The sequence below is a fragment of the Vicia villosa genome, unplaced genomic scaffold, assembly GCF_029867415.1.
Source record: "Vicia villosa cultivar HV-30 ecotype Madison, WI unplaced genomic scaffold, Vvil1.0 ctg.005272F_1_1, whole genome shotgun sequence".
NCBI classification, from domain to species: domain Eukaryota; kingdom Viridiplantae; phylum Streptophyta; class Magnoliopsida; order Fabales; family Fabaceae; genus Vicia; species Vicia villosa.
In genome coordinates this window covers 53,765-68,141 of record NW_026706599.1, presented here as the reverse complement: position 1 = coordinate 68,141, position 14,377 = coordinate 53,765, and the positions used below count along the sequence as shown (strand labels likewise).

General features: G+C 34.8%; 2 protein-coding genes across 2 annotated transcripts; one reads left to right on the top strand and one right to left on the bottom strand.

The window, feature by feature from the left end:
* Positions 1 to 229: 229 nt before the first annotated feature.
* Positions 230 to 3,486, top strand: LOC131642559 (ras-related protein RABE1c-like). Its single transcript, XM_058912799.1, has 9 exons — positions 230 to 420; positions 629 to 740; positions 1,077 to 1,149; positions 1,237 to 1,337; positions 1,435 to 1,500; positions 1,604 to 1,701; positions 2,765 to 2,827; positions 2,909 to 3,001; positions 3,093 to 3,486. Exons 2-9 carry the CDS (start codon positions 668 to 670, stop codon positions 3,168 to 3,170), a joined length of 645 nt encoding a protein of 214 aa, XP_058768782.1. The 5' UTR covers positions 230 to 420; positions 629 to 667; the 3' UTR covers positions 3,171 to 3,486.
* A 6,073-nt stretch (positions 3,487 to 9,559) lies between these two features.
* On the bottom strand, positions 9,560 to 13,280 carry LOC131642560 (uncharacterized). Its single transcript, XM_058912800.1, has 6 exons — positions 13,047 to 13,280; positions 12,863 to 12,929; positions 10,528 to 11,586; positions 10,384 to 10,449; positions 10,081 to 10,279; positions 9,560 to 9,954 (listed from the first exon to the last, which is right to left on the bottom strand). The coding sequence occupies exons 2-6, from the start codon at positions 12,863 to 12,865 to the stop codon at positions 9,890 to 9,892; spliced, it is 1,392 nt and encodes a 463-aa protein (XP_058768783.1). The 5' UTR covers positions 12,866 to 12,929; positions 13,047 to 13,280; the 3' UTR covers positions 9,560 to 9,889.
* Between the last annotated feature and the right edge of the window lie 1,097 nt (positions 13,281 to 14,377).

Here is a 14,377-nt window from a genome sequence, read left to right as displayed (position 1 = left end):
CCATTTTTTCCCCCAAATTTAATGATGTGTCAAATAAAAACTAAAAGGCAATATTTGAATTATCCAAAACAACTTTTTTTTATTTTATATTATAGATATATAATAAGAACATGGTATTATCTTTTTTATTATTTTATTTTATACGACTTTTTCTAAATTTTTGTGACATACAAGTAGTAAAAAGAAAGTGTATAAGGTATTCATTTATAGCACTTGCTAATAAATAAGAAACGATCAAATTCTTGTTTGCAAGTCTGTATCTGGCTGCATAGGGAGCACAATTGCTGGCATGACCTTGCACATATACACAAAGCAACAATAAATAAAAGTTAGAGAGAGAGAAAGAGGAGCGAGAGTGAAGAAAAGAAGACCTACACACAGCACAATTATAGGAGAGACAGCTTCATAGTACAAAACAAGGTTATAATCATCTCTGTCTTTTCTTCTCTTCTCGTCAATCCTAATTATTATTTTTTTATTTTTTTTTATTTATTTTTCCAAAAACTAAGCACCGTTATTTTCTCTCTAAAATCTCCATGTTCCTTTACTCTTGAACTTTGGAGGAGATCCACTTCTCTCTCCCACTTCTCTCTCTCTCTCACACCATCTTTCAATTTTTTTCATACAGAAAAAAACAACACCATTTTCGTTACATTCTTTCGTTTTCATGGCTGCTCCACCGGCAAGGGCTCGTGCCGATTACGATTACCTCATCAAGCTTCTCTTGATCGGCGATAGCGGTAAATATATTTTATTCTTCCTTCTTTTATAATGGTTTTTTAGTTTAGATTTGTTTTAAATTTGAAATTTGAAATTTGAAATTTTGATCTAGTTTGATTTGACCCAGCATTTCTATCATTGTTTGTGTTATGAAGAGGTTGTTTTGTAAATTGGTGTTGACTTTTTATGTGATCCGTTTGTGATTTGTTTAATTCACATAATTGAGTCTTCTAAATGAATCTTAGTTATCTCGAGTTATTAGTCTCTGCAGAGATACTTTGTTTTACAAATATTGGGGTAATTAGGTTTGTTTTGTGTGAAACATGCCTTGATTTATATTTATATGTTCATTGTAGGTGTTGGAAAGAGTTGTCTTCTTTTGCGTTTTTCTGATGGGTCTTTTACAACCAGTTTCATCACTACTATAGGGTATGATTTTACGGTTTAGTAGTAAAACTGCAGAGTTTTGTTTGACGGAGGTTTCTTTAACATCGTGTGAGTACTTTTGTAATGCAGCATTGATTTTAAGATAAGAACCATTGAGCTTGATGGCAAAAGGATCAAGCTCCAAATCTGGGATACTGCAGGGCAGGAGCGGTTTCGGACAATTACAACCGGTAAGGTTTATGATTGTTGAATATTGATGAATGTTTGGCTGTTGGCATCTGGATTGTAGCACTTACTGGCCTTTTGTAAAATCTTTGTTTTTTGCAGCTTACTATCGTGGTGCTATGGGGATATTGCTTGTCTATGATGTTACAGATGAAGCATCGTTTAACAGTAATGCTCCTTAATGTTGCTTTAGTTTGAATTATATTGATTTGTGCAAAACTTAAAATTTAATTTCACATTGGGATATTCACTTAGCTTATGATAATTTCAGATATCAGGAATTGGATTCGCAACATTGAGCAACATGCTTCGGATAATGTTAACAAAATACTGGTAGGGAACAAAGCAGACATGGACGAAAGCAAAAGGGTATGCATGCAAACTTTGTTGGCAATGTTTAATGATGCTTTATGTTATTTTTCTCCCGCTCCTTCTGCTTTCTCCCCTTTCCGTGCTCCATAACAAACTCTCTGGGTCGTCTCTTCCTATTTATGAGTGGAGTTACATGACTAAATCAAATATCTTCGTAACACAAAATTGATTTTGAACAAAATGAGCTATAAATCTAAAAGCACATAGGCTTGAAAAAGAAACCTTTACAATTGTCAAATGTACTCTGATAATGGTATATGCCAACTTACTGATCGGTTGAATTGCATCATTGAGGATGTTAAAGAAACCATGTTACCGTTAGAGAAGTAAAGACTTTTGTTGACGGGTTGCATGAGGTTTGAAGAGGGTTGAATTCTGATCTAATATCATCAATTTAGTCCCTAATGTATCTCTCTCTAAGTTATAGCCCCTAAAGTATGCAACACAACTAGTCCTTAAAGTATATAATATCAGTCAATTTAGTCCTTGCGATGAAGATGTTAGAGATTGAATTGCAGATTTTCATATACTTTATGTAGCACCGACACCTTTGAAAATAGGCGGATCCGTGTCTGTGTCGGACACCGACACGACCCTGACACTCGTGATTACGTTCAATTTATTTATTTTTTCAAAATTCTTACCGTTATCGACATGTCAGTGCCGGTATCATGTCTGTGTCCGTGTGTCATATCTAAATTGTAGAAAGAGTGCATGGTGTTGGGAGAGTTGGCAACATGACTCTCCCAAACAAGAATCCGAGTTCGATTGTTGGAGTCGCTTATTTGGGAGGTAGTCCAGTCTCAGTAAAAGACAAACCCGATATCCCGCTGTTGACTCAGATTAGTTTAATAGAGGGCTTAAGCCGTGGGGATACCTTGTGGTGCTTACTTAATTCGGTTAGTTAGCAACACATTCTTTTTGGAGAAAGACTTATACTTTATGGACTAATTTTTTGGTTTACATAAGTTAATCAATTACATCTGCAAGCCCCTTTTTCCGTATCTTTGTATGAATTCTATTCGTATCAGATTTGTGATGTTTGCGATTGTCATTTTAGGCTGTGCCAACGTCCAAAGGCCAAGCACTGGCTGATGAATATGGAATCAAATTCTTTGAAACTGTAAGTGATTTATTACATGAAAGAAACGGAAACTTCCTTAAATTCTATGTTGCTATGCTCATGAAAAATGCTCCACTGCAGAGTGCAAAGACAAATCTAAATGTGGAGGAAGTTTTCTTTTCCATAGCAAGAGACATAAAACAAAGGCTTGCTGACACTGACAACAAGGCCGAGGTAGTATCTTAACATCTTTCACCTGTTCCAAGTCCCCGACTCTCTTTCTGACAAGTCGATTGAATGTGTCGTTATATTTTTTTTATTGCAGCCGACAACAATCAAAATCAACCAAGACTCTGCAGCAGGAGCTGGACAGGCTGCACAAAAGTCAGCTTGTTGTGGTTGAAGATAACATTTTACAAGTTAGTTGGTGGTGGGAAGATTATTGAAGAAGAAATTACTTGTATGATAATCATGATGCTGACTTGTGGTTTTAACGATTTCATTGTGTCATTATTTATTAATTCTGTGCTTGATAAGTAGTTTTGGACTTATATTGAATCAAAAAACTGAATGTGATTGTGGTGAATGAATGTCTAACTAACTACATACATCTGTTTGGTTGGGATTGGGACATACCTGTTATTTCACTGTATAAACGTGCTTATCTATGGCGTGTAGTTGTGAGTTGATATACATATTTCGAAATTGTCTTATTTCAACTTGATTCAAAATAATATTATTAAGCTCATATTTATGTGTTTTTCTAAAATCTAGTTTGACTGGTTTTTTTATATTGAAAATTGAACCAAATTGCATATAGAAATTTTAGATTAAATTATAATTTTGATCTCTAATTTTAGAAGGGAAAACAATGTTCCATTTATTCTCTTTCAATCTTCTTCATCCTTCTCGAGTAGCAGATTAAAGAAAAAAACAAATTACTCCCCCCTCTCTCTTTCTCAAATGAAAAAAAAAAACCTAAATTTGATGAGTTTCTCCCAAAGTTGTTGCATTATGTGCCATTGTTTCTTGAGAATTACTTAGAGCACCCCCTATGCCTTCAGGTTCTTAGCGAAAATTTTAAAATACTCCCAAAATTTGAATAAGTATTTCGAATTCCCCACATTACATTTTTTTGAGGGGTTTACCGATATGAATCTCCGAAACAATCTTTTTTTCCAAAATTAGGAGAGTTTCACGTATGCATCTCCGAGTCAACTCCATAATTTAAGTTTAGGAGGTTTTCGTAGATGCATATCTGAATCGGTTTGAAGTATATATTTAAGGCGGATAGAATCCCTCATACTTCATGTTCTTTGAACTCTTTCTATTCCATTCACAAAATCTCCAAATCCTTTATTTTGAGCAAGTTACTGAAGCAAGTTTTTTCGATACTTGAACGGAGTAAGTGTTACCGAAGCAAGTGTTTCTTCTACCCATTTTAACAAGTTTTCAGAAGCTCCGATTTTGAATAAGTTTTTCCGAATCATTTGTTGTACATTGCATGTATGTAGAAGTTTAATTTAGAAAATGTGGTTGTTTGGGTCTTTATTTAAAGTTTATGGAGGCATTTAGGGCAAAAACACGCATATGTTCATCCATGACTGTTCGTAGGGGTGTTTGGATGTGCATATCCGAAATCCCCTTTGAGGAATTTTCGGACATGCCAATCCGAAATGTTGTCTGAGTTTTTTCTTTCATATTTGTTTCATTGTTTCATTACCCGAATGTTTTTTTAGTTAATGCTATTTTTTCATAAATATGGCTGAGAACGCTAGATTGAGACATGGCAGGTCAAGCCAGACAGCATCCGCTCGGCGTGAGAGATTTGAGCAGTCTAGAAGGGCCCCGAGGAGTCGTCTGGATGATGCGTCCTCGTCTAGGGATCACGGGGATAATAAGCAGGAGCCCGAGGATGAACATGTTCAAGCATAGGTTCCTCTTGATACATGCTACTCCTGATACGCAGGCTGCATAACTACATGCAACAATGAGGCAGGTTGCCGAGAGGTCTGTCCAGGAGTACCCGAGAGGTCCTATGACACCTCCCTTTTGATATATTAGGACATCCATACCGCTCCGCATGTTTGGACATGAGAAGTATTTTTGTTTACAATTTTTCATCCAATGTTTCACACGCAAATATGTTAACGACTAACATTGATATTAATTTTTATTGTTACAGGAAAGACCAGTCCTAAAGCCCCTGAACCACACGCGGAAAATATTTGATCTTGTTCAGTCCCGAAAAGATTGGTTCAGGGAGGTCATCCTTGGCTCCGGACTTGTCAGACTATGTTGTTCCGGTTATGAGACTATCAGCCACGCCATGCAGGAGGCATTTTGCGAGAGATGACACAAGGAAACCTCATTTTCCCACCTTCTTGTTGGAGAAATGACGATCTCATTAGATGACGTCGCATGCATGCTACACCTTCCTATTAGAGGGAGGTTACTTAACCACTCTCAAATCAGTCGTAACGATGCGATTGAATGGATGGTCGAATATCTGAGAGTTCATCCAGAACACGCTTTGGACCAGTATGCCTCAACTAATGGAGCTCATGCCAAGTTCTCCTTCCCGACGACATTATATGAAGAGCACCTGAATGCGACAGAAGCATCTGCGAGCGAGGACAATGATTTTTTTGTTTAGTACCACCATGCTTGTGCTTTACGGTGTTAATTCATGTTCTTAGTTGACACGTCCATTTTTGTGAACAAAAGTGCAACCTACGTGGATGTTGCATACCTCCAATACTTCTTTGATTTGAATTCAGTTAGCGAGTGGAACTAGGGGGCCGGTTGTTTGGTATAACTATACCAAAAGCTGAATAAAGCTTCTAACTGGAGGACAAGGCAGTTGACGGGCTCTTGCAAACTGCTAATGGTACTTTTTATTTCAACTATTAATTTTAATTTGGTTTTAATATTTTGTTCTTACATAGCTCTTATTTGTTTTTCAGGGATGGATCATTTTCCACTTCCACCGCATTCATGGTTTCTACTTTGATGAGGACTATCGTGAAGAGTTACCGCGGGCTTCCATGTACCTCTTGCAAATAGGGAATAATGTTGTTGTGCTTAGAGTTGTCAAAATGGGCTCGGCCCATTGGGCCGGCCCATAAGCCCTACAATTTAGCGTGGGTCGGGCCGCAAAATACCTTAAAAAAAGATGACCCTGTCTTTTTAGGCCAGTCCACGGGGCCTATGTTTTTTATGGGCCGGGCCAAGCAGGCTTCGGGCTGGCCCATTAAAAAGATTGAGATAAGATATGATTTTATAAATGTGTTTTTAAGTCATAAAGAAAAGTTAAAGAGGATCAACATATATTTTCAAAATGATGTGATCAAGGAAATGGTTGTGAGATGTAGAAAAAATTTGATAAGTATTGGTGATAATATTAAGTTACTTTATACTTTTATATGGATGATTTTGTGGTATATATATATATATATATATATATATATATTTGTGGATAAATATTTTAAACATCACTTATATACATTTATGATGACTTTTTACTTATGTTGTATTGCATTTATCTATTACATTCTTTTTATAAAATTAAAATTATAATATTGAAATACGGGCCGGGCTGGCCTATCGGGCCGCACGAGCCTTTGAAAAATGGGCCGGGCTCATTTTATGTGGCCCATTTAGCAATTGGGTTGGGCCGGGCCAGCCCATTAAAACACGTTGGCCCACCGGGCCGAAGCGGGCTGGGCCGGGCCGGCCTATTTGACAGCTCTAGTTGTGCTGCTGTTCTGGGTGTATCTTGGTCGGAATTTTCACTATGACATCAAGTGGATTCCTTACGAGGATCACTAGGAGATGGTCCCCTTCGATCCCATCTCATTATACTCAGGGTGGCTGGCATCTGTGAGTAACATTATGGTCAGGTATCTTCTTGAGCGATGCATGCGACATTTTGGCTATGTACAGACCATCCCCAGATCTCCCTTTTAGGTCGTTTCTAACACAGTTGTCCGTCGGGATCTCGATGACATCTGTCAAGATTGAGAGCGTCATATGGTGCCAGGGGAGTATTAGATGATGCTAACATCAAGTTGCTGGCATTGTGCGGAGGGATACTTGACATGGTTCTACAGAGTGTCACACCCTATCATGACACCAGAAGCTCTTGGTCATCCACCTAGGCCAACCTATGAGGAGATATTGGAGAACCAGCAAACCCAAGATGACTATGCCACTACAGTTTATTTGGCAAGAAGCTTTGAACTTAGGAGTGATTGAGAGAGGCGGTCCTGAAGCGGTGGCCATCGTAGAAAGGATGGTTGACGAGGCTTCGAGTGTTGCGGGATACAAGAGGTAGAGAAGGGGTCAGGGGGTTAGGATAAGGCATACGCAGTAAGCTATGTCCTTCTTTTTTATTTGCCGATGTATTAATTTTACATTTCGTACTTTCTGAACAACATTTGTATTATTTTTCACTATATCAAAACAATGCTACCTACCTTCATTGTGTTTGTTTTATTGTTTTTTGTTTGCGTATTTATTAACGGTTTAACCAAATTACAGATCAAATCGATATTAATTCTTTTTTAAAAAAGTAAAAAAAAATTATGTTTCTGTCAACTATTTTGTCTAGCCATGTTTTCGGATATGCATATCCAAAACGTATTTGGGTATTTTCGGATATGCATATCCGAACTAATTTTTTAAAATTTCTTATGGCTCGTTCGGAGATACATCTCCAAAAGACAATTTAGGGTATTCAGAGACGTGGTACACTCTATAAAGATGCATTAAGAAATTATCTTGTTTCATCTTCATCCCTTATGTAATATTTCTCAAATAGTTCTTGTTTATCACATGTGAATAGATAAAATGAAATAGAAAAACAATCGAAGAAGCCTCAAATGAATGGGATATAAATAATTAAACAAAAGAAAGAAAAGATATGCAATCGCATTAGAGGAAACAAAGAGGAAAGGGAAACAATTTCTCCGATATTTCTTGTTTGGATGAATATAAATAATGAAACAAAAGAAAGAAAAGATATGATATTCAAGGAAAAAGAAGCAAAAGTTGGAAGGTAAAATAGTATAAGATGGTAAAACGAGTCTGGTCTGTCGAGCATGTACGTTTTGTCTGCATTTTTTTGTGGAGGTCAACGTTGTAGGCTTACATCTATAATATGTCTAATTCCGTTTTGACTGCAATTTTTTGCGGGAGGGTCAGGCCAACATCTTTAATATGTCTGTTCCGCCTCCTTAAATTTTTTTGCAGACTTTTGTGGGTTTTTGCACTAACATTAATATGAAAATTTGCAATTTTTAATCTTAAAAACTGCAATGTACGCGGATGTGCCCCATTCCACACTCATTCTTTTGCGAGACAGAGCAAAATTTTAGACTCACGCTTTCAACAAAGCGCACCCTGTTCTGTTCTATATTTTCTTTTTAATTTTTACAAAACAAACTTAATTGAGACAGACATGCTGATTTGTCACCCTTAATCTAATTGTAAAAGAAATGTTCACTCACAAAGGCGGACACATATAAGACAAGTTTGGATGACTTTGTATTAAGTGATTTTGTTTCTCTCTCTAAATCAAACATTATTTCTTATCAAAATAATTTATTTTAATCACATGTATCTTCTATTTATACTAAAGTCATCAAAGTTGTCCAATTCATTTCCTTTTGATTCTTTCATTTTGTTCTGGATTGGTTTATGTTGTTCTTGTTTTGATGTTGGTGGTTTTGTTTATGGTTTGGTGTTAGTTGGAATTTTATCCTTGATTAGGCAGGCCCCATAAATTGATGACGACGACAAGGTGAGTTTGAAGTTGATACAAGGTGGAAAAAGTCAACGATAGTTGCAGAATAAGATTGTCATAAAAGAAGAAGAAGAAAGGTTGAACAAGAATGAAAATGTTTGGAGAAAGAATTGAATGAGTTTCACATATGAAATTTAAGATTCTTAATTACTTTTTTATTTTTTTTAAACTTATTTTTTAATTTGTTATTATTTTATAACTAATGACAAGTCATTCATCAATCCACATGGATTGTTCTACATCCAAATCATTAGACTTTTTTTTGCAACATAGTGTAGCAGAAAACTGTTTATAAAATAGATGATTGATTTTGTAAATTGACTAAAATAAAGAGATTAATATTATAGTTTAACCTAAATTTTAATAATTTTTTTTATCAATTATCTCCTAGTTAATTTTAAATTCTTTAATAATATTTATACTATTCAATTTAATTTTAACCATTTCATATGTTTAAAAAATAATCAATTATCATCAATCTTGATTTATTCATTTTTAGCATGTTATATTTTCATCAAACATTATTTTAAAGTATTTTAATATAAAATTGTAATTTAAATATTCAAATTAAACTACAATTAATTAGATTAGATTGGTTTAGATTATCTTAAAACGCCCAAGCAAACAAACTATTTATGATCCTCTTAAGAACAAAAGCCCAAGCAAATGGCAACTATCTATGATCCTCTCAAGAATCCATCAACCCATAAAACATCAATACAATATTCTTTATATCAGATGATGTTATTTGAGCCATCCAAACCAACGGAAACACATTTTGATTTTATTTTTAGCTTAGATGGTTTTATTTCTTCAAAACTGATCCAAATTGCACCACATTCATGCCTAATTCAACCAAAATGAACAAACGCACAGGCAAACAGAGAAACTCTTTATGATCCTCTCGAGAACAAACACTCAAACAAAGCAGAAACTATCTATGACCCTATCAAGAATCCATCAACCCATAAGGAACTAATAAAATATTCAAGTGAATTTTCCTTGTGTAATTTTGAATACAAATAAAAAAGTTACATGACACTACTCAGGAGTCCAGTTCCTCGAAATTATTAAGTTTTGATCCTTCGATCACCCAAGAACATCAGCTTTCTCGAAACTATACTCGGCCATTTTGCAATTATTTGGACAAAAGTTACATAAAGTTACCAATTTTTTAAGCAATGCCACTAAGGTACACAAAGCACCAAAGGCCATGGAGCTAAACAAAGTTACAAGAAAAATACTGAAAACTGATGTATCTTGCTATTCACACTAGAAGATAACCTATGTTAAGTTTGCAAAAAGGTGGCTGAGACTTAGAGGTTGCGTCTTTCATTTCCATAAATACGCTGAAGCTCGCGTGTTGCTGCTTGAAATGATTCTGAAGACCAATTTACACGAGAGTTAAAAAATGGGATTAGTGACATACCAAATAATAAAACTCGTCTTTATCTTGCAGAAGTTAGTTAGTTTTTGTTTAAAGTGAAGGGGTCAGGAATTTCTTTACCTTTCCAAATGCGAAATGCTTTCTGATTAATTGGTGCACCGAAAATAGTTTGAATTGTGTCAAACAATGAACTCTCCGGAGAATTCCTCAATTCCTGTACTATTTGATAAATGGTCTTCCCATTCTCGAAATAAATATGATTGTTTGGATGTTTTGTTTTGCAACCGGCATGCCTTTCAAACTCATAAGCATTGAGACCCTAATAATATAAAGCATCAATCAATAAGTAATCTATAGGTTTTATGTAATTTGAAAACCTTTATTAAGGTGTCGGGTCAGAGTGTATACCAAGGAATTACTAACCTTAGAATAGTTACATGACGGACACCCACAAAGATAGGTAGAGCCTTTTATAATCCCACGAAGTTCCTTCATTCACAGGAATATAGCTTATAAAGTAGAATTTCACACTATTTGAAATAATCGACAACAAAGACCAAATATTACCTCCCGCGACACTGAGACATACTTCACAGGAACACCATCAAGCATACCAGTAGATATCAAGCTCCTGACATTAGTTGGGAAGGTGGTTGGAGATTCTTTCCTTTTGATATCTTGTTTATTCTTGGTCACAGATTCAGGCTTTATTGTTGCTACCGAAGGAGTACTTTCAACTACACCGGAATTTGATGCATCCAACTCTTTCTCATGGCCTGTTGTTGACACATGAACTGATGATTGATTATATAATTGTTCATAGTCTGTAGTAGCCCTGCCCATAGAGATAGCGCCCCGTTCATCTGGGAAGCCACCAAAAGAAATTATATTTTTGTCCTCTTTATTACAGGATTCACCAATTGATAGGACTGTGTTGTTATCTCCTTTGCCAAAGGGGGTACCAAACGATCTTATATGGGCATCCCCTCTGCCATAGGTGAGTCCCAGTAAAGCGACATTGCCATCCTTGTCAAAGGCTTGCCCTATTGACCCAGATGTCGTCTCAATTTCCCCATTATAGGCTTGATGTAGATCACCCTTACCCTGCCTATCATAGTCATGTCCCTCTGGAGCTTGTACAATGTCGAAATCCTTAACTTGATTCACTTTGACTTTCTTGATTCCCCCAAAAGTCATACATGGTTCAGAATCTTCAGCAGAATGAGATATAGACAAGCCAAAAGATGCATCATCTCCATAATGATTGGAGATCAAATTTGACCTCACATTAGAATCATCAGCTGAAACATAAGTATTCTTTTCAGAGAAATTGACAGGCCTAGTTTCAGATCCAAATAACCGATCAATAAATTGGTTTGGAACTGAATTGAAATTATGATTGTTCTCCCACTGAGTAAAATTTACATTTGAAAATCCAGAACTAGATCTTTCATTTGCATCTTCTATTGCTTGCTTCTTGTTTGGTAAATAATCCCCTTCAGTTGCATCAATTAACCATTGATGAGGTCGTTTTGGTTCAGTTTTGGAGTGATTATCAAATACCGGCTCTCTGTCACTAACATGTCCAGATCCTTTTACCATCCAGAATCCCTTGTTTTGTAAAGACTGCAGAAAAAATAAAAGAAATCAACAATGCTTCATATACATCTGTGCATCTAAAATAAATTTAATTGATATATCTATTTCATTCAATCAATCCAACTAGCATATGATAAAGTCGGCTAGTTTTAAAAATGGCAAAATGGTGCTATAAGTTTCCCAACATGGCAGAATATAGGGGGAAAGGGCGGCCTATTATTGCATTCTATAAAATACAAGGGGAAGGGTGATTTATTATAAATAAACCATTGCCTATTATTGCATTCTATAAAATACAAGGGGAAGGGTGATTTATTATAAATAAACCATTGCGTGAATTTCACAAGTGATTCTTTTTTATAGGTAATTGGGTTAACTTAGGCAATGATAAGTTAATTACGGTAGTAGTACCATGTGATTATAGCCCTACTAGTATGAACAGGTGAAGTTCTTAATGATTTCTCCTTCAAGTTCCATAATGCCCTATGGGCTATAGAAGAAGGGTTTGGTAAGTAGAAATGGGATAAAACTCGTTTTTGGTCTTATATAATTCCAATGATTTTCCATATTTCCTTCGGTAAATTCCAGAGTCTCAACCTAATGAATCCCAGTTGTATAGTAGAATGCTACCTAGCATCCCCAGCCTCTTTTCTTTACTTTCCGTGCTTTTATTACATGTCCACTAGTATTACAACTTTGCTTATTCACCCTTGGCGTGGATGAAGTACTCTTTTGCATGGCTTAATGTGGTTGATACAAGAGCATATGATGAAAAATTGATAGGAAGTAGGACCGAGACAATCAAAGATTGAAAAAGAAACAAAAAAGAAGAAGATAAACTTAAGTTTGGGTTGTGTCACAGAACTAGTTTTATTACAAGTTGCTAAGATTCTCATAGACTAAACATTAAGTCTAAAAACGGGATTAAAATGGTTTAAATATACCTCCTACAATTTACTTATCCCTCAAGTTTGAGCATCCTAATCAATTAAGAAATTCACAGACTTCCTAACTAGCTCATTTAAAAGTAGCTTTATAACACAAACCGTTTTCCTTTAAGCCCCTATTTTAACTGTGTATCTAACAGAAGCATGGTATATCTATGAAACACAAACACCTCTAAGAGCAGGCGTGTCACATCTGACACGTGTCAGTGTCCGACAATTGTATGACACCGTAATGTAATCAGAAAATAAGGGATTGGATTCAAACAAATATATAGTTTGATCTACATCTACATGTACTTAATCATATTACCAACCATTGAACCCTCAATAAACCTCATGATAAGATAGTTAAATACCATTTGCTTCAACTCATGCAGGTGAAAAATCCACTATATATTTGTTGACTTCAAGTGATAAATTTCCCTGCAACAACAAAACAACAGAATAAAAAACAAATGAATGCATCAAGCAATGGAATTGAATTCACCAAACAAAATCCCTAGAAACTCAATTCAAATAAAAAATCAAATTCAACATTACATTAGCCAATATTTGAGCTCAAGGTAAAAATTTGATAGCAGAAAGCTACAGGAACGTTTCACGATCTGCACCCTCAGCGATAGTCGGAACCCTAACCGGAGGATATTTACGACGGCGGTGAAGTCAGAACCCTATTGAATGTGTGAGGAGCACTCGATCTTTTCCTCATCTAGGCGATGATAGGATGAAACTGAATTGAGCAGATCTCGTGGTTGGGTTTCTTAATGATGTACACGTGTGTTTGTTGAATGAATCTGGACCCTTGGTTTTGTGTAAGAGATTTGTAGACATCTTAGTGGTTGGTATTGGCGAAACTACGTGAGGATTGAGGATAATTGTCCACATAAATTGAATTTTTATTTTGATATAAAAATGGTATATGAGAACAAAAATTATTGTTAATTTAAATATTTTTAGATACGAAAATTTACTATTTATTTAAATATTTTTTTAAATGATAATTAAACATAAATAAAATTTGTATACATTTTTTATATATAAAAAATAAAATTATTATATACATTTTTTATATATAAAAAATAAAATTTATAATCCAAAATTTTTTATTTATATTTTGTTTTTGATTTAAAATAAATATAATATATAAACAAATGTTCGTATTAAATCAGAACCCGTACTCGTGCGTATGCACTAGTTTGTTACTAATTTGAATTAAATTCTTATGGACTCGGGTTGATAATTGATATGTAAATTGAGTTTATCAATTAAAAATGTTAGATTCAATTGATTAATAAATGATAATTAAAACTTATAATTGGTTTTTGAATAAAGGTAATATAGTAATTTGCTGGCATATAAAGAAGATATCAAATTTCAGTATTAATTTTTAGGCTAAATTACAGTTTTGATCCCCAATTTTGGTGTTTTTATGATTTTAGTCCTCTTATTTTGTTTTTAAACACTTTTGGTCTCTCATCCCTATTTCGGCTTTAAAAAAATACTTATGTGTCACATTTTAAAATATGTAACTCATCCTCAAGTGGGGATGAGGAACCAAAAGTGAGGATGAGGGACCAAAAAACATATTTTAAAATGTAATACATAAGCGTTTTTTGTAGCCAAAGTGAGGATGAGGGACCAAAAGTGTTTAAAAATAAAATAGAGAGACTAAAATCGTGAAAACATAAAATTAGGGGGACCAAAACTGTAATTTAGCCTAATTTTTATAATACATTTTGCTTTAACAATTTTATTTATAATTTATTGTTTTTCTAAATAAGACTTTATAATTTATTTAAAAGTAAATAAGCGAGATGTCACGTATTCTTTTATAATCGTCGACTCTGCACTACTATTAGGGATGAGAAATA

Excerpts from the sequence above, each read along its gene's own strand:
- LOC131642559 (XM_058912799.1), top strand. The coding sequence starts at position 668 with ATGGCTGCTCCACCGGCAAGGGCTCGTGCCGATTACGATTACCTCATC. Across the intron at positions 1,501-1,603 it reads AGATGAAGCATCGTTTAACA|ATATCAGGAATTGGATTCGC; the intron begins GTAATGCTCCTT and ends TGATAATTTCAG. Across the intron at positions 1,702-2,764 it reads ACATGGACGAAAGCAAAAGG|GCTGTGCCAACGTCCAAAGG; the intron begins GTATGCATGCAA and ends TTGTCATTTTAG.
- LOC131642560 (XM_058912800.1), bottom strand. Across the intron at positions 10,280-10,383 it reads CGTCATGTAACTATTCTAAG|GGTCTCAATGCTTATGAGTT; the intron begins GTTAGTAATTCC and ends TTATATTATTAG. Across the intron at positions 9,955-10,080 it reads AGCATTTCGCATTTGGAAAG|AATCATTTCAAGCAGCAACA; the intron begins GTAAAGAAATTC and ends ATTGGTCTTCAG.